General features: G+C 35.0%; 1 protein-coding gene across 1 annotated transcript in view; it reads right to left on the reverse strand.

Annotated features, from left to right (window-relative positions):
- The window catches only part of crhr1 (corticotropin releasing hormone receptor 1), a 136342-nt gene that overhangs the window by 74279 nt on the left and 42260 nt on the right, over window positions 1-19803 (reverse strand). The window contains exons 3-4 of the mRNA XM_016570704.1: window positions 13170-13220; window positions 10585-10712 (exon numbers count right to left, since the gene is read on the reverse strand). Of these exons, the coding sequence (XP_016426190.1) occupies window positions 10585-10712; window positions 13170-13220 (179 nt within the window). The remainder of the gene's footprint in view (window positions 1-10584; window positions 10713-13169; window positions 13221-19803) is intronic.

The raw sequence follows: 19803 nt of genomic DNA on the forward strand, positions 1-19803 counted from the left end.
AAAAAAAAAAAAAAAAAGTCTGTACTTTATTTTAGTTTCCATGGTACCTGGTGCAACTGTTGCAACTTTGGCAATTTGTGCGGGTATGTAGAGCAAAGATTCAAGTCGAGGTGATGCTACAAGATGAGAGCCCTGATTGCCCTATGGGCCAGACATCAGCACCTATCATAAAAAGACACAATTACGAGAGTGATATCAGCTAAAGCTTACCGTCCATCATAAAGCTGTGACAGTGCAATGACATTTAAACGACATTGCTGTTTTTTCTTAAACCGTGCAGGCTGGAGGAACACTATACATAGAAGGAATGATAAACATATATGCATCTATTGTATCTATCTATCTATCTATCTATCTTTAGATAGACTTTTATATAAGTATTTAGTGCTATCAAGGTTTCAAAAGGTAATTTTTATTTTATTTATTTATTTATTTTTTGAGATGGTGGGGGTTGTTATGCCATATTTTGCAAGAGGCCCCATGCATTATTTCTTTTTTTATGTGTTGTTTTCTCACGATCTCAAATTTTCTCACAAGAAAAAAAAGAACTATGTCGCTCACCATTTCTCTGGTCAGCCACAAACTACTTAGTCAACATCTGTCAAACATCATCCTATAGCCATTCAGATGTCTCTGTCCCTCAAGTTGACTGGCAATGAAACTGACCACATGTGCAGAAGCACGACCGCATCTATGATAAAATTATAGCCTGCTTCTCAAGTGTCCGACATGGATATAAAAAGTGCTTTATCACTGACAAACATAAAGCTTTTTTCAGCTTGATTGAGTCAAATTAATAACAAATTAACTCATCCCTGATTTAGCAGTTCACATATTGCATTTAGAAATGTTTTTGTTACCTTCACACAAAGGTTGCGGGTTCGAGTCTCGTACCGGCAGGGATTGTAGGTGGGGGGAGTGAATGTACAGCGCTCTCTCCCACCTTCAATACCACGACTGAGGTGCCCTTGAGCAAGGCACCGAACCCCCAACTGCTCCCCGGGCGCCGCAGCAAAAAAAATGGCTGCCCACTGCTCCGGGTGTGTGTTCACGGTGTGTGTGTTCACTGCTGTGTGTGTGCACTTTGGATGGGTTAAATGCAGAGTACTAATTCCAAGTATGGGTCACCATGATTGGCCACATGGCACGTCACGCTCTCTTTCTAATCACTTTTTTTAAGTAAAGAGCAATAGAAAAGTTGGAATCACCACCAGATACTAATATTTTTATTTTAGAATTTCCTTTTAGAGTTTATTCTCTAACTGTTTGTCTCCTTGGAAAGACTTTAATACTAACATAGACAAGTAGTAAACAAATAAACCAAAAATGAACAGTAATTAGGAAGCTCCTTATGAAACTTCTGACACAGCTCAAAACTTCAACTTAACTGGTAAAAATAGCCGAAGAGCCCAGAGAGAGCCTTGAAACAGTGACTCAAACTCACTTGCATTTAAAAAAATAAATAAATAAAAAATTGTGAACTCAACCCAAACACTTACTGCAGGAAAGGAAACACTCTTTCTATTACTCTCTCTTCCTAACTTCCTATCTTCTTTGCCTTTTGCTCATGGCAATATTGATTGATCATCTGAAAGTGAATGACAGCTCCATAGATCACACCAGCAAACAGTGCACAGAGGAACTGCTACACGGTGAGTCATCTGCCTCCTGTAAACCTCCACATCCAGCCCATTTGATCAACCGCACAATTGACTGAAGCAGATCTGATGGTGTGACGAGACAAATAGAAGGTTGTCAGAGCTTTCGCAGCCAGGATAGCCATTTCTGTGTGGATGAGTAGTGAACAACGCTGGAAAACAATGCAGCATTGTGACAGTCTTTAAAGAGTGCTAAAATATTTGTTGAGCTGAAATATTTGCTGTGCGATTAGGAGGAAGAGCATAATGAAGAGATCAGAGGAGTAAAAATCCTTGTCATTATCCTGCTTTTGGCATGTTGTCTTTTCTGACATGCAGCACTTAAAGTATGACAATTATATATATATATATATGAATTACTGCAATCACACGTGCTCGCACACGCACACTACGGTCATGCAGTTTGCACAAAAAGGTGTTGTCAGCGCTGCCCTGACGATTTGATCAGTTAGCCTATATAGTGTAGCAACTTAAAGGCTATACATTACATTTCTCACTAGCGAGGTAATAACAGCACTGTTTAGAGACACTGCTGCAGAACACTGTTGAGGGACACACAGAGGTAGCCTAATTCATACAAGCTCTCTTTCTCTCTCTCGCTCTTTCTTTCTCTTTCTCTTTCTCTGTGTGTCTCTGTCTCTCTCGCTCTCTTTCTAATAACTTCATTAATAACTGCATTAGAATGCTATCAATGGCTCAAGCCTCCATTACCAGCTTTAAAATGACGTTTTGGAACTAGCAAAAGAGGCGTTGGATGAGATGCGGAAGAAATAATCCTACTCACAATAGCGATTTAAGTACAAAAACCAGACGAAACATGGTTTCCACAAAAATGTTAAGCTGTTTTCAAAACTGATGATGATAAGAAATGTTTATTGATCACCAAATCATAATTTAATACATGATATTTGGTAATATGACTTTTTTTAAATTTTTTTTTTATTCAGAAAAGATATTTAATAAAAAAAAAAAAGTATTATTACTAAGGGGTTCAATATACCATGGAGCCAATAATGGTCACAGTTCCAATAGCCTACTGTGAAACAATGTAGGAACGATGAAAAAAAAAGAACACAGCTACGTACGGAATGCTGTAACTGCTCCATTTCTCTCGCATGCTCCGCCATTGACCCATGGAGAGCAAATGTCACTTTTATTACTAAGGGGTTCAATATACCATGGAGCCAATAATGGTCACAGTTCCAAAAGCCTACTGTGAAACAATGTAGGAACGATGAAAAAAAAAGAAGAACACCGCTACGTACAGAATGCTGTAACTGCTCCATTTCTCTCGCATGCTCCGCCATTGACCCATGGAGAGCAAATGTCACTTAGCATAATGAAAAAAGACCTTGCTCAGCTGCCACTGAACTGGCTTTCTCTATACCTGTCATAAGAGCTCGCTGAAATGGCGCTGCATTGCAGCCTTTGCAAAAAACCCAGGCAATAAAAGAGTCTGTCAAGGTCAGACAGAGACTGACAATGCCTGAAGGAGAGCAGGAAAAGTGAGACTGGGAGAAGGAGAGAGATTGACAGGAGGAGAGAGAGAGGAGGGATGAGGAGTTGTGTCATGTCATGTAAAACCCTCCTCCCACAGTGGGAGTATAATTAACTTTCACACACTTGCCCTGAGGTGGCAACTCAGAAGCTGAAGCTTTTTGCTTCACATTTCTCCCAAGGTTTGTTATATGCTAAAACAAACATTTTATACAATGTTCTATTTTTAAACTATACTTAAATATAAATATGAGTGCACTACATAGGGAAGTAGTTAATGAAAATGACTGTGTGAATTCAATATTTGATCCAAATACTGTGTACTAAAGAGAGATCAATTGAACCCAAAAGTTCCTTGATCTGTACAAAATCACACACAAAGTCACAAATAAAACAAAGCATTTTAAATGAGTCAAATATATGAATCATGAATTATAACCCAGTTCAAATAAAAATGATTTTAGTCACTTAGACCACTGGGAAGTAGTGAATGAAAATGAGCAAGTTTGGAGTCGATACTGTGTGCCGGAAAACACTCAAATGAACCCAGAATATCTTTGCAGTATCAAAAGTTGTTCACTTACTAATTAATCACAATTAACTGAACAAAAATGGGTGAGTGATTTCAGATGCTGATCTAAATCCTGTGTGCTGGATAGTTGAAGAAAATATTATTAAAAAATTAAACAAATTAAAATGAATAAATAATCAAACACTGTAACTATGAATACATATTGTGTCTTTTGGTTAGTATTTTTGTTTATAGCCAATACAAATTAGAGGAAAATAAAAATAAGAATTAACACATACATAACATACAATATTTTAGCCTATTTTATCCCCAATCAACCATTTCTGCATCCAAATAATGTGTTTTTTCCCCCTCTGAATTTGATTTGAAAAAAAAAAAGAAAAAGAAGAAAAAAGCTTGATTAACTGGCTCAGGTGTGTCCGATTAGAGTTCATTTTACAGGAAGATGGATCTCCAGGAGCACAGTTAGCACTGCCTGGGTTACAATCAAGATTGCCTCTATAGCAGTATAGCTGCTACAAATGAAGGTTTTAAAGTGATATTGCTGTGAATCATGTTTTTTTTTATTTATTTTTTACTATTTTAAATCAGCAGATGTGTAGCATAAAGCATCAAGTGTAGTTTCCGACGTATTAATTGAACTGTATGTACTACATAAAATACAACATCTGTTCTTTTCTCCACAGAACACAAGAGATGTACGTTGAAAAAAAAACTGCGTACATTTGTGTAATTGCTCAATTGCACGTTTTTCCCTCCAAATTCAAGCTGGTATTTTACTGTCCGTCATCTGACAAAGTTATTTGAACTATAGAAAAGATTATTTTAAAAATACTCAATTTTGGAAATCTGACTAACCATTTCAATAGTCTGTTTTCTCTTTCCTATTATTTTCTTGTTTTCTAACTTTACTGAGGCTTTGTATGTTTTTCCCCACAAATGTTCTCAGACAAACCACTACTAGATGTGGTTTACCTTAAATGTAGTCTGGACGATAAAACGATAACGATAATAATCACGGTATAATTTTCCTCAATAAAACGATAACAAGAGTTCGATATAATGTTTATGCTTCAAAAGCGGAACGAAACAGCGCTACTCATTTGAAGCTCGCCACACGGAGCATTTATCCACTCGGGTCAAAGTTCAAACGGCAGCGCAGCGCGAGTTCACTAGAGCTGATGCGTTTACTCACTGATGAGTCTCAGTCATGCAACACTAAACAGTGCTGTGAGATCCAGTGTGAAGTGCTTGAATTCAGCGAAGAACACAAATGACTCTGTGATTTAATTTAAAGCCCGGTGAAACAGTGCTGACAAACAGGAGAAACACTGTGCGCAACGAGACAGTCAGAAGGCTTTTCAATCTACAAATCACCATCATTTACCATGCAGTAACATTAATATTGTGGCAGAAATGTGGGATATTTATATCAAATTGTATTATTATTAATGTAGACATGTATTAAATTTATTAACCCTCAAAGACAATAAAATAACTATTGTTCTTAAATGTTTAATAACTTTCGAACCGCTAATCCTTTTTGGAGATATCTCATTTATCTTATTTGGATATTCAGAGGCTCCGTAGTGTTCGTGATTACGTCATCACATTTTGACAACATTGATTCGTCAGAAGAAACCAATGCATTTCGTTCCTCTGAGCCAAACAGGAACGATTGTTGACGCTTAGTCCCACCCCCGTGTCCAGATTGGTTCAAACTGTCCCAAATTCAACCAATAAACAGGTTTTGGTCTTTTGAACCACCATTTAGAATTTTTCTTTGTAAATTTGAACAAACGCAAAGTGAAAGTAAAGTCTGTCGTGCGTGCATGTAAACAAACACAAAACAACACATTTGCATGAGAGAACTCTCTGAAAAAGCCCAGAAAAAACACACGACTGAGTACTTTGACATAAAACAAACCAAAACCAAGGATGAAACAACGGTACATATCGGATAAAGAACTGGAATTTATGTCTTCACGTCGCTAGGCGATGTCCCGGTAAAATCGATTCCAACGCAGAGTACAGCCAGCGGATCAATCATTTATATATTATGCATATTATGTAAATAATCTTATATAGTTCATAAAGATCATTTTCACTATTTTTTCTGTTGCACTCTGTATATTTCTCACTCATTTTGTGTGTAGTTTGTGAATCATTTGCACTGTTTGTATTTTTGTTGCAGAAGACAATTTGTGCAATTGAATGTTTTTTGGACACATCTATATTGTGAATAAACTAAATAGACCTGTTTTTCACTGAAAAGCGCCTATAACAATATTGTAATAAATGGCTATAACTTGCTTGGGGAATGTTATATGTAGACAAAATTTTATTAGGACGTGTAAAACACCCAGATACAACTTTCTAAAGAAATAAAATATGTTAGGAGTAGTAATATGTAATATGAAGTATATATAGTATATGAATGTAATATATGTATATATAGTAATATGAAGGAGTTTCTGTTTGAGTACACAGTAAAAAACACCCAATTGTTGCTTGCGTTTTTCTTAAAATTCTGGAAATTCATTCATTCTTAGAGAAAACAAAAGGAAAACTGGGACTTTAAATTATCTAGACTGAAACTTCAAGTTCTCCTGTTTATAATGATATATGACACTTGATGCTGACTGCTAGAATAGGTCTTAAAAAACAAAGAAAGGTGCAGGCGTGTCAGGTGCCCCAAAAATGTTCTAGGTCTTTAAGCGTTAAAGGAGTAATGGAATATAATTACAGTATTTTTGTGATTAAGCCATAGCATTTGTGCATTTATACGGTTTCTAGGTATTTGTATGAAAAGCAGTAGTCTAAATACATTTAGTATAAATGCACAAATAAGCTACTGTGGAAGACCAATCGTTTATTTGAATAAAACTCAAACAGTCAGAATAATTAAATTTCACCATATACAAACGAGGTACAATTTTTACAGATGTTACTGTTTTTGATAAGGAACATAAATTTACATCTGCATCTCAAGCTACTGTCAAGTGTGCATTTCTAAGAGAAAAAAATTTAATATTATTAATATTGAAACCTGCACTGCAAACTGTGCTGATGATACGCGTTATCAAAGTCAGGCACACAAACCTGCTTCATGATTTGAAACAATATCACTCATTAAAGATTTCAAAAACGTGAAGTGTTTGTCATGTTCTGACCATAAAGAGTCGTTTAAAACCACATTTAATGGTCTGCTTTCTACAACTTTCACTTAGGAACAAAAATCTGCCTTTAAACTTGAAAGAAATAAAGATATGGCATTTATCATGACAATTATGGATATCGACTGATATTAAAAAATGTTATCGTGATAATGTTTTTGGCCATATCGCGCAGCCCTAAGTCTAGCCCAGTTGCTGGGTTCAAAGCTCTTTACTGAATTTGATAGATAATTCAATGCTGTCCATGGCAATGAATGCACATTCTTTTCATTAATGTTAAATAATGCTGTGTCACCCTGCATGATCTTTAGAAAAGAAACAATTATATTCAAGTAATTTAAAGCCTTCAATGTCATTTCACTCAATCAAATGTGCTACACGGAGAGAAAAAAAGACTCTGCATTGCTGCAATTAATTATTAGTACACTTTTCAAAACTATCAGTACTCTCAGTACACTTTTCATTATTTTTTCTCTCAAATCTTTCAGCATATTTTCAGTTAATACACTACATTGTGAAATACTATACACTTTCACAATGTACTTAACATTAAACTTTTCATTTGCGCCTGTCCTCATTTCTTTAACTGTTTACAAATATAATTTATCCAACTGATCTTAATGGTTCATTAAAAAATCCTTTGGTATACTTACACATATTCAGTTGTGCGTGTAGCCTGAAAATCTGATCATCTGGTAACCACAATATATGCTTACCATGTACATTCAAAGTGTTTGTGTGTGTGCAAGAATGAATGACTTTGTGGGCAAAAGCTTATTAGAGAGATCATGAAGATGGGCAAGTACATGTCCTACAATTCTAACAGTCAATATAATTTACAGTACTGACAGTATACTCTATTCTACTGGCAGAATGGAAAACCAGGTGGTGTCATTAGATATTACAAACATTATGGATTTTGTGTCAGCTTGTTTGAGTAACGCAAGAGCATTTTGTAATGTGATGACTGTACATTGCAGTACTGTAACATTTTTCATTGATTTGTAATATGTATCTTGATTGTTTGCTATTGATTTATCTAATATCCACCTCTTTAATCTCTCTGAAAAACCTAATTTCCACAAAGTCACTGATTGGTTCATCTCCCTTGCAGTCTGTCCTGTTCTGTGCTGACAAAATGCTAACGCTTAATAACAGTGTTTGATACTTTACAAACAGACAATAAACATAAACAAATATCTTAAGGAACATCAAAACATTTGTTGATTAACCAATAAGACCACTTGGATTAAGTGATGGTCAAATTTGTTCAAATGAATGAGAAGAAGAGAATATATATTTTTTTTTTCAGCTTTTTTGATGATCTGTTAGGAAATTAGTTCCAACATATATAAATATTTTACAAAAATCAATACTAACAAAAAAGCATGTACAAAAAAAAAAAAATCTTTCAATCTTGTTTTCTTTCTGTTATTTAAATACACACATATTTCATTCCACTGGGGAATAAAAAACATGAGAAAGGCCAATATAAGAGCAGAAACTGTGTGCAGTGCACTGTGAATATTGTATATGTTCCTGATTTGCACTGCACACTGCCTGAAGCTCTACAAATTGCTGCAGCCACGGGACCTAACGCTTAATAACAGTGTTTGATACTTTACAAACAGACAATAAACATAAACAAATATCTTAAGGAACATCAAAACATTTGTTGATTAACCAATAAGACCACTTGGATTAAGTGATGGTCAAATTTGTTCAAATGAATGAGAAGAAGAGAATATATATTTTTTTTTTCAGCTTTTTTGATGATCTGTTAGGAAATTAGTTCCAACATATATAAATATTTTACAAAAATCAATACTAACAAAAAAGCATGTACAAAAAAAAAAAAAATCTTTCAATCTTGTTTTCTTTCTGTCATTTAAATACACACATATTTCATTCCACTGGGGAATAAAAAACATGAGAAAGGCCAATATAAGAGCAGAAACTGTGTGCAGTGCACTGTGAATATTGTATATGTTCCTGATTTGCACTGCACACTGCCTGAAGCTCTACAAATTGCTGCAGCCACGGGACCTTAAAAATCAATCATGCTATCAGCTCTAGTGAATCTTAATACACTAATCAACTAGCCACGCATCTATGGGTGTAGGGCCATTCCTTAATATGTATGACAAAGTATGTCAATCACACACACACACACACACACACACACACACACACATGTCTGGTCAGCTATCCTTGTGGGGACTCTCCATAGGGGTAATACCCGTGGGGACCTCAATTTAGGTCCCCACCGTGACACAAGTCCCCATGAGTCTGTGTGTATTCAGGTTTAAGTCCCCACCAGAATAGAAAAACAGGTACACACACACACACACACACAGTGCAATCCAGTGGCAGCAAGAATGTTCCTAACACCTGCTTTATTGCACATTTCACTATCTTTCTAAGCTTTGTTCCAGGTGCAGGAGAAAAATGAATTATTATTAAGGATAAAAAAGTGCAAATAAATCATTACTCATGAGTTATATCTGTCCCCTGGCCGCACATCCGTATTCTCATATATTTCATCTTTAACAATAACTTTGGCATCAGACTTCATTCTCTTTATCTCCTCCTCTCTCAAAGAAAGAAAGGTAAGAACCAATTTGGAAGGTAAGAAAGCAGAAAGAAAACAATAAAAGGAAGGAATGAAGAAAGAAGGAAGGAAAAACAACTGTAAGAAAGAAAATAAAAGGAAGGAAGAAGGGAAGGAAGGATAAAAATAAAAGGTATAAAGAGAAGACATGAAGAAAGAAAACAAAAGGAAGGAAGGAAGGTATGAAGAAAGAAAGAAAGAAAGAAAGGATTATAAGTAAAAAATAAAAAGGGAATAAAGAGAAGGCGTAAAGAAAGAAAACATAACGGGAATGAAGGAAGGAAGAATAAAGAATACAAAGAAAGAAAACATAAATGGAAGGAAGGAAAGAAAAAAGAAAAAAAATAGTAAATGGGAAGGAAGAATAAAATGGGAAGGAATATTGAAAGGAAGGGATGGAGGAAGAATGGAAGGAAGGACAAAAGAAAGAAAGGAATAAAGAGAAGACAAAAAGAAGGAAAGATGAATGGAAGAAGACAATGTTAAATTTCATAAAAACTACACCTCCACCCAAAGGGAGCATTTAGAACTTGTCTCTGAGGGACACTGGAACACTTTTGTCACAGCAGTGAGTCTCTCCCATTACAGCTACACACTCACACACTCACACTGGCAGAACAATTAGTGAGCTTGTTAGCAATGGTAAAACATAACTTGGTAGCATGCACCAGCTCAAAAACTGACCTACATGCAGCCCAACACACACAGGCCAATTTGGCAGAGGCGCACACACTCCCTCCCTCTGTCCTACACACACGCACACATGAATCTGAAAGCTTGTTATGTAGTGTAGCTCTCAGCTGTCAGCTCCATTATGGCACTCAGGCTGCTGCTGTTCCTATCAAGCAGTGCCAGATGTATACATTCATCCAAAACATGACTTCGACACGTCACAGGCCTTGAAAATATCCCCAAAGACCTGCCATTGTTTGAAGTCCAACAACATCAGCTTGACAAGAGATGCAAGAACGTATGAGTCGAGTGACTAGGTCTTCTATAAAACAGATATATAAAATAAATAAATAAACAGCTTGTGCTGTCATAAACAGGAACAGACGGAGCAGTCCAGATGGGACAGGCGTGAAAGAGCGATTCGATGTGAGATGCTCAGCACTTACTGGTGGTGTTGTATCGGACTCCGAGGAAGGTCTCCGGACAGGGGCGGGACACCACTTCTCCAGCACTGCTCCTGGGCCAGCATGTCCCAATGCCATCAATCGAAGTGTTACAGAACAAACCTGAAAGGCAGAGGAAGATAGAGAAAAACGACTTAGATTAAAGCAATAGATTATGAAACACAAGCACACATATTTTTGCTTTCTTGGCTGGAATTGATGGTATTTTAGAGTATGTTTCATGTGAAGAAACCTGATGAAGTTATAACTAAAAGCAGCAATTAACGCTAGAACTAGCTATATTTTTCAGCAGTGTGACTGTAGTTAAGCTCTTTTCATAATATTTTACATTAGAAAAAAATATTAATTGTGCTTCATTGGCTAAATTAATAGGTTTTATTTGTGTAAAAATATAAGAAAATATATTATATAGGAAAATATAAGAAAGAAAGAAAGAAAGAGAAAAGGGCAGACATGAAAGAAAGAAAACAACTGGACAGATGTTTGAAAGGAAGGGAGGAAGCAAGGAAGGACAAAAGAATGAAAAAAGAAAGGAATAATGTTTTTTTTTGTTTTGTTTTAGTAAACTATAACCCTGTAAAGTAATAAAGAGAAGATCATAATTAAAAGTAGTGATGCTGCTAACTAGCTGTATAATTCAGTAGCATGATTGTAGTTCAGCTGTTTTCATAAGGTTGTATGTTGAAAAATAACACACCAACAACCATAATGAAAACTATATTAATGTATATAGTACGCTAACGATAACTAGGAGCAACAACTGCTTTCAAATGAATATAAATAGAACCATTACTGATAACTGAGAAAACAATAACTGATAAAAAATGAGCACCAAATCAGCATATTACAATTATTTTTGAAAGATCATGATCTGAAGACTGGAGTAATGGCTGCTGAAAATTCAGCTTTTCCATCAGAGTAATAAAATATATGTGACCCTGGAGCACAAAACCAGTCTTAAGTCGCTGGGGTATATTTGTAGCAGTAGCCAAAAATACATTGTATGGGTCAACATTATTGATTTTTCTTTTAAGCCAAAAATCATTAGGACATTAAGTAAAGATCATGTCCCATGAAGATATTTTGTAAATTTCCTACTGTAAATATATAAAAACTTAATTTTTGATTAGTAATATGCATTGCTAAGAACTTCATTTGGAAAACTTTAAAGGCGATTTTCTCAATATTTTGATTTTTTTGCACCCTCAGATTCCAGATTTTCAAATAGTTGTATCTCTGCCAAATATTGTCATAACAAACCATACATCAATGGAAAGCTTATTTATTCAGCTTTCAGATGACGTATAAATCTCAATTTCAAAAAATTGACCCTTATGACTGGTTTTGTGGTAAAATATATAAAAAAGGAAAACTGTTATTTTAAATTGCAGTAATATTTCACAACTGTTTATACTGTGTTTATGATCAAAGTGACGCCTTAGTGAGCATAAGAGACTTATTTCAAAAACATTTAAAAAATCTTCATTATTCCAAACTTTTGACCGGTAGTCTAATCACTGTCAATAAAAGTGCCAAAAGAAAAGGTGTACTGTTGAAATGCAGTGTTACTTACTGGCAGCTGAAAGCATAGTCTGATTAGATAAAATATTTATTAAACAATCACAGAAGATAATGTGCAGAAATTTGTGAGTGGTGTTCCAATATTTACTGAAACGCGCTGAGCTTTCCACTACGTGCACAGAATCAATACCTACCGTTTTAAATTGAGTCAATCAGCACCAAGTGTTTCCTATTACATTCGCTGGAGATCATTTAACACTGGTTATCTTCTAAGTGGTATCTGGGCAACAATCGAGTCTCACATTTCCTAAAGAAATGCTTATTCTTAAAAAACTGGAGAGTAAACATATTCAGAGGCTCTAGCATGAGCGCTTAAGGCTTATGGCTGCATGGGAGACACGTGGGATTCATGAAGATGGTTTCAATCTCTTTATCCATCTTCATCTCTGTGGCTTTCTTCTATGTGTTTGTGTGAGCTGCAGGACACACTCCTATCATCTGAATTAGCCTCTTTTTCAGAATTCAGAGTTTTTCCACACATTGTTCTTTCAATCAAAAAGGATCTGTGGGGCTCCAGCGGAAATTAAAACATGTTTTTAAGAGTTCTTAATCTCCCTGGGGACTTTCACATATATGTCTTATTCCACTGCATTCAGAGTACATTTTTCGCAGAAAGAAAATACATTTGAACTTGGGACCATCTGTTTGACCAACCGATGGTGGACATAGGTTGTGTTTTGGGAAACCTGTTTTAAAGCAGGCTATTTTATTTATCTGGTTATTTTATTGGCACAAAAATGACACACTACATCTTTCAAGTTCTGAATTTACTATTTGTTATCAATAATTAAAAACAGAGTCTCTAGTGCATGATATCATGGCCAAAATGTATTGCAGCGTCTGAAGTAATTTCACTTGCTCAAAGACTAAACTAAATATTTTCTTGGGAATATTAGAGTCATGACCACTGGCTGAAACACTGTGTTTCTGTTTGCAATTTGTCATATTTACAGATAAAGACCTGAGTTGTAAACTGACCTGTAGAGTTGGTGGGACTAGATGTCTGATTCCACAGGATCAAAGTGCGAGCTGGGAAAAGAAAAGAAAAGAAAGTAAAAGAAAGGAAAGAAAGGAAAGAAAAAAGAAAAGAAAAGAAAAGAAAAGTAAAGAAAAGAAAAACATTAATTTCATACATGTACAGTATTATTAGAGTACAGGGTCATAACTTTTTCTTTCTTTTTTTAATGTTTAAATTAAATTTCATTTTTTAGTCATTCTTTAAATAAATGAATAAATACATTTATTTTTTTTAGAATGAAAAAAAAAGACAAAAATAACATGACTGGAATTAAAGGTATTGGAAAAAAAACCTTCGCCATAAACAGGTTTGAAACACCATATTGCTCAATGACTGGTGGATGATGATAATTACAAATGCTCCCACATCCACTCGTTCTTTCATCTCAACACAAACTGCCTTCACATTTAATTTACAGCACATATTTCTAGGTTTCTCGCTGACAAAGGATCAAAGCCTTCAGATGATATCTATGTAAATAAATCAGGGAAGACAAACTGTTGCTGTCACAGACAGGGCTATTTATATAATATAATATAATATAATATAATATAATATAATATAATTCAGAAAGAACTATAATTTGGAAAAAATGTGATATTGCTTAAATAATTTAAACAAAAAGCTACATGATATTATTAAAGAAAGAAAATAATAATAATGCCCTCTGACTTGTATGTTTATATAGGAATGTCTCTATCATCAGAGCAATTTCAAGCTTGAAGTACCACATACAGGTGCATCTCAATAAATTAGAATGTCGTGGAAAAGTTAATTTATTTCAGTAATTCAAATCAAATTGTGAAACTTGTGTATTAAATAAATTCAATGCACACAGACTGAAGTAGTTTAAGTCTTTGGTTCTTTTAATTGTGTATTCTAATTTGTTGAGATAGTGAATTGGTGGGTTTTTGTTAAATGTGAGCCAAAATCATCACAATTAAAAGAACCAAAGACTTAAACTACTTCAGTCTGTGTGCATTGAATTTATTTAATACACGAGTTTCACAATTTGATTTGAATTACTGAAATAAATTAACTTTTCCACGACATTCTAATTTATTGAGATGCACCTGTATATGGAATGCATTGTGCTTGAAAGTTGAATTATCCTGTTCATTTGATACTGTGTCTTTAAAACAGTGCTGGTAGCACCAAACCAGAATAAACCAGCATGAACTAGAAATTAATTTGGGTCTGTGAGAGTCTTATCAGCACAGATGTGAATGGAAGCCACTGAGCAACAATTTAATTCATTGTTGTTTTCACCAGATCTTTTGTGTATCTTCAGTCAGTCTGTTGTTTACAAGGTCTCAAATTATCTAAACATTGCACAAACATGATGTGTTGGAAAGCTTGGTTTTGATAATTTTGGATGTTAAACAATTACATACAGACAAAGTGAACAAATAAGAAATAAAATGAATCTGAATGATTCTGAGTAACTTTTTAACTTGTAGCGTCTGGACCAATCAAAAACACAATTTTTCATTTGATTTAACAAATCAATTATTTGTACAATATAACTTTTTTCTCTGTTTGTCAAGCAAATAGCATTTGAATCTTTACTGTATGGATTTGTGCACCTTTGCCTATCAAATCATGGTTGAATTTGTTTCTCTATTCACAATCATGTCTGCTGTTCACTGAGATAAAACAAGCACACATCTATTAATCTTCTACTCACAAAAGCAATGGACAGTTCATCCGGCTCCATGGCACTGGAGCAGAACACACGCACACACTGGAGCTAACAACTCAAGCTAGCATGTCACCGTGTCTGTTCATCCTCTGGCCCGGAAATAACAGGTGAACGAACGGGGATATCGCTGCTGAATAATTCATAATGGAAATGAGCAGCTCTGCTCTTGATGTCTTTTCAAATCGCAGAAACGGATGTGCAAAATAATGCATTCTCAGTACCGTGCCGTAAACATATCCATTTGAAAATGAGGTTCCACCCTACGGAATGAAGTTTGTTTATTTGGCTCAGTCTGTGTGCATTGAATTTATTTAATACACGAGTTTCACAATTTGAGTTGAATTACTGAAATAAATGAACTTTTCCACGACATTCTAATTTATTGAGATGCACCTGTATATTTGTCAGAACTCGTTTTGTACTGAAAATCAAGAACAAGATGTTCAGCCCCCATTATGTTGTTTATGTTTGGCATCAAACTACATGTGATACCAGTGCAGTGGAGTGACTGAATGATGCAGAGGACACCCACAGCTCACAGTGTGAACAAACAGAAATATTTGGGTGCAGATGTATTTGTGCTCAACTGTATGTGCGCATATGAGAGAGAGAGAGAGAAGTAAGAGAGTGCACAAAAAAGGCTAAACATATTTATGGTCAGCTTTTGAGCTTACTTAAAACAAGCCTACATAATTTACAAGCATATTTTCCTTATGCATAAAGCTCACTGCACTTGTTACTGTTACGTACGACTAAGTTGAAGTAAAATACATAAATGTGAAGGTTTACTGAAATGCATAGAATTCATTTAAATAAAGATGAAAATAAATGTATTTAAATATTATTCAATGAAAAAGGTGTATTGTTTAATATTATATATACAATTTAAATATAAAACTATTGACAGCCCTACAAGGAAAATTAAATTAGTAAAAAAAAAAAAAAAAACCTAAGTTGACTAAAAGATACTTCCTTCATGAAAACAAAGGTTGAGTTTTATTACTTATTGTGTGATTGATTATATATATATACATATATATATATATATTTTGTGTGGAACACCGCATAGACATTATGCAGGGAAACAAAGCCATTTGAACAGAATAATTACATGCTCCTGGTAGTTCAGTGTTAATTACATTGAGTGGGCTCAGAATTAATTATCCACAGCCATATCACCCTGCAGCCCAAGACTGGTTGCCCACTGAAGCTAAGCAGGGTTGAGCTTGGTCAGTACCTGAATGGGAGACCTCCTGGGAAAACGAGGTTGGTGTTGGAAGAGGTGTGAGTGAGGCCAGCAGGGGGTACTCACCCTGTGGTCTGTGTGGGTCCTAACGCCCCAGTATAGTGACGGGGACACTATACTGCCGAAGAGCACCGTCTTTCGGATGAGACGTTAAACCGAGGTCCTGACTCTCTGTGGTCATTAAAAATCCCATGGCACTTCTCGTAAAAAGAGTAGCGGTGTAACCCCGGTGTCCTGGCCAAATTCCCTCCACTGGCCCTTGTCAATCATGGCCTCCTAATAATCCTCATTCACTTGATTGGCTCTATCTCTCTCTCCTCTCCACCTGTGTGTGGTGAGTGCACTGGTGCTGTTGTACTGTGGCTGCCGTCGCATCATCCAGGTGGATGCTGCACACTGGTGGTGGTTGAGGAGAGACCCCCCCATATGATTGTAAAGTGCTTTGGGTGTACAGCAATACACAATAAAGCGCTATACAAATGCCTCATTCATTCATAATGTAAATCACAGGTTTGTCATGAGCACCCTGAACTTTACACATGCTTGGATCTGTGAATTTTGATTTCAGAATTACATAAATAATGCCTACACAAACAGTCATAGCATAGCATAGCATAGCACATGACCTCAAACGAAATCTGATCATCTCAGCTCTTGAAATTTTATTATCCTTCAAAATATGACTTCCAGGAAACTTGTAATCAGAGTCAAGTCAAGTTAATGTAAATAGTTGCATTACATGATGCTGCACACTGGTGGTGGTTGAGGAGAGACCCCCCCATATGATTGTAAAGTGCTTTGGGTGTACAGCAATACACAATAAAGCGCTATACAAATGCCTCATTCATTCATAATGTAAATCACAGGTTTGTCATGAGCACCCTGAACTTTACACATGCTTGGATCTGTGAATTTTGATTTCAGAATTACATAAATAATGCCTACACAAACAGTCATAGCATAGCATAGCATAGCACATGACCTCAAACGAAATCTGATCATCTCAGCTCTTGAAATTTTATTATCCTTCAAAATATGACTTCCAGGAAACTTGTAATCAGAGTCAAGTCAAGTTAATGTAAATAGTTGCATTACATTGTTAAATTTAAATTTCAGACTCCGGTTGATCAAATTAATTCTCTCTGAAATAAATAAATAAATAAATGAAAAAAACTATTTTCTAATGATATACATTCAGTCAAGCCTTTGATTTTCAAAATCATTTTTATTAAAGTATGAAGTTTCACTGCACGTCTCTTTGGCAAGCTGAGTTGACCTGCGAATTTGTGTAAAAGCTCATACAAATCATGATGAGAGCAACTATAGCTATTTATTGATTCATGCTCTGACAAATAAAATATAATATTTTTTACAATTTAATATGTATTTAAATTATAAATGAATTCATTTAAAAATAATTTATGAATTTAATTTAAGCTGACAAATTAATTTGAAATAATAATGCTTCTCTATTCTACAAAACCCTAGAGTCCAGTAATAAATGACAAAGCTCTTGACCTGTTCTGATACAAATACAATCAGCCCCTTGTAAAACAGCAGGCAGTAATCAAAGGTCAGCTTGTTAAATGACACTTAAACTTCTCTTCGTCGACTCTCAATTAGTATCACTAAGGTTACCACAGAAACACAAAGCAGATAAATTCAGTTAGCCAGAAACACTTGATTAACCAATTTCACCTCAAAACACAGTCCCTTTTAAACACATTTTCTCAAAGCTCTGATTTTGCCAGTGAGGGGCCATCAACATGGGTATGATCTTGATGTGCTTTATACAAGGTACTGCACATCTCGCATGAAAAAAAAAAATCCATTCTTGGACATGATCGACTTAGAAAAACTGCGCTGATAGTTTGGGGTTTACTTTCATACATTTCTCAAAACAGGTCAACATGAGTGTTGTTTTCTGCTAGTTTTTATACTGTGAAGTATTAACTGCTAATTTAAGAACTAGACGGTACAAAACTCTGCATTTACAAACTGTCCAAAACAGTCTCAAAGACAGAGATGCTATAAGGAATCAAAGCCAAAGAGAGTTTTTATGGTACCGAATACGGACGACATATTCATCCCTTGTCTGTCCCGAAAGACGGGACAATGTTACTTTTTATAGAACAATGTTTATGTACTTAGGCACATAATTTGTTGTTGGAAATAGTAATGTACTGTTGCTGAGTCAGTTCTGTGAACTTCTATAACTAACTTGTGTCATATATGGTTATTCGTATGTATGTATGTACCAAGAGTTCCTGTAAAACCACAACAAATTCCTTGTGTTTGCGCACACTTAAGTGGTGAATAAAGCTCATTCTGATTCTGATAAGAAAGCACCCCTATAACAACTTCTGAAAGTGAACGATATGTATTTTACTCGAGCATTACATAGAAATGTAATTTTAACATTAGTGTAATCATTTTAACATGAGTTTAGGAACTGAATAAGTCAAGTCAAGTCAAGTCACCTGAGTGTGTGATGTTGTTGAGACCTCTTCTAAAGCTTTAAAAGAGACAAATGTGAGAGATCCAGAGTCTTCAGCTAAGGAGAAAAATCTGAGCACAGTGTGTAAAGTTGTTGAAATCTCTTCTAAAGCTTTAAAGAAGACCATTGTGAGAGTGTTAGAGACATGCATTGTCATATTTGAAGTTGTTTTATGTAGATATTGTTTTATTGCACAGTGATTAACAGAGGAAACCATAACCTATATTTACCTGCATGCAAAAGTGGGCTGTACAAGACAAAATTGTAATACTAAACGAAGCAAAAAAACAAACAAACAAAAAAACACTGGTACACTAGTGTTACATTTGTTAAAAAAAGGTATTGCTCTTATACTAAACATCTTGCACTTGTAAGTCCTTTCTAGTGTGTTTGGAAAATGTGGTGTATACAATGCTGGACATTTGACAGTGTTAGAGTTTTTGTCTCAGGAGACAAGTTTGAAAAGCAGGAACTCAAGCAAAGGTTTCCATTCAATCTTAAGGTAACCTCATTTCTGTCTAGGAGAACTATTTGAAATGGTAAAGAGATCTTTTTTTATTTTATCTTTCTTCACTCTGGTTAGCATCAATGCCATTTATCAACACCATTTCAATCAAAGACAATACATGCATTGTCATATTTGAAGTTGTTTTATGTAGATATTGTTTTATTGCACAGTGATTAACAGAGGAAACCATAACCTATATTTACCTGCATGCAAAAGTGGGCTGTACAAGACAAAATTGTAATACTAAACGAAGCAAAAAAACAAACAAACAAAAAAACACTGGTACACTAGTGTTACATTTGTTAAAAAAAGGTATTGCTCTTATACTAAACATCTTGCACTTCTAAGTCCTTTCTAGTGTGTTGTATACAATGTTGTAGAAAATGTGGTGTATACAATGCTGGACATTGAAGATCAATTTAAACATTTAAACTAGTAACCCTTGATATTCTGAAATGTTTAATGTTATTTAAACTACTATTTAAATTATATTAATAAATAACTATTTAAATGACAGTTTTAATATTTACAATATTAGTAAAAGTTTAACGTTTCTCCTAAAATAAAACTGAAGACATCTTAAGACAAAGCTGATTATCTCATTGAGACATATAAGAGAATCACCCCTTAGTATCCTGAGC

The sequence above is a fragment of the Sinocyclocheilus rhinocerous genome, unplaced genomic scaffold, assembly GCF_001515625.1.
Source record: "Sinocyclocheilus rhinocerous isolate Xijiao unplaced genomic scaffold, SAMN03320098_v1.1 scaffold832, whole genome shotgun sequence".
In the NCBI taxonomy this organism is placed as follows: Eukaryota; Metazoa; Chordata; class Actinopteri; order Cypriniformes; family Cyprinidae; genus Sinocyclocheilus; species Sinocyclocheilus rhinocerous.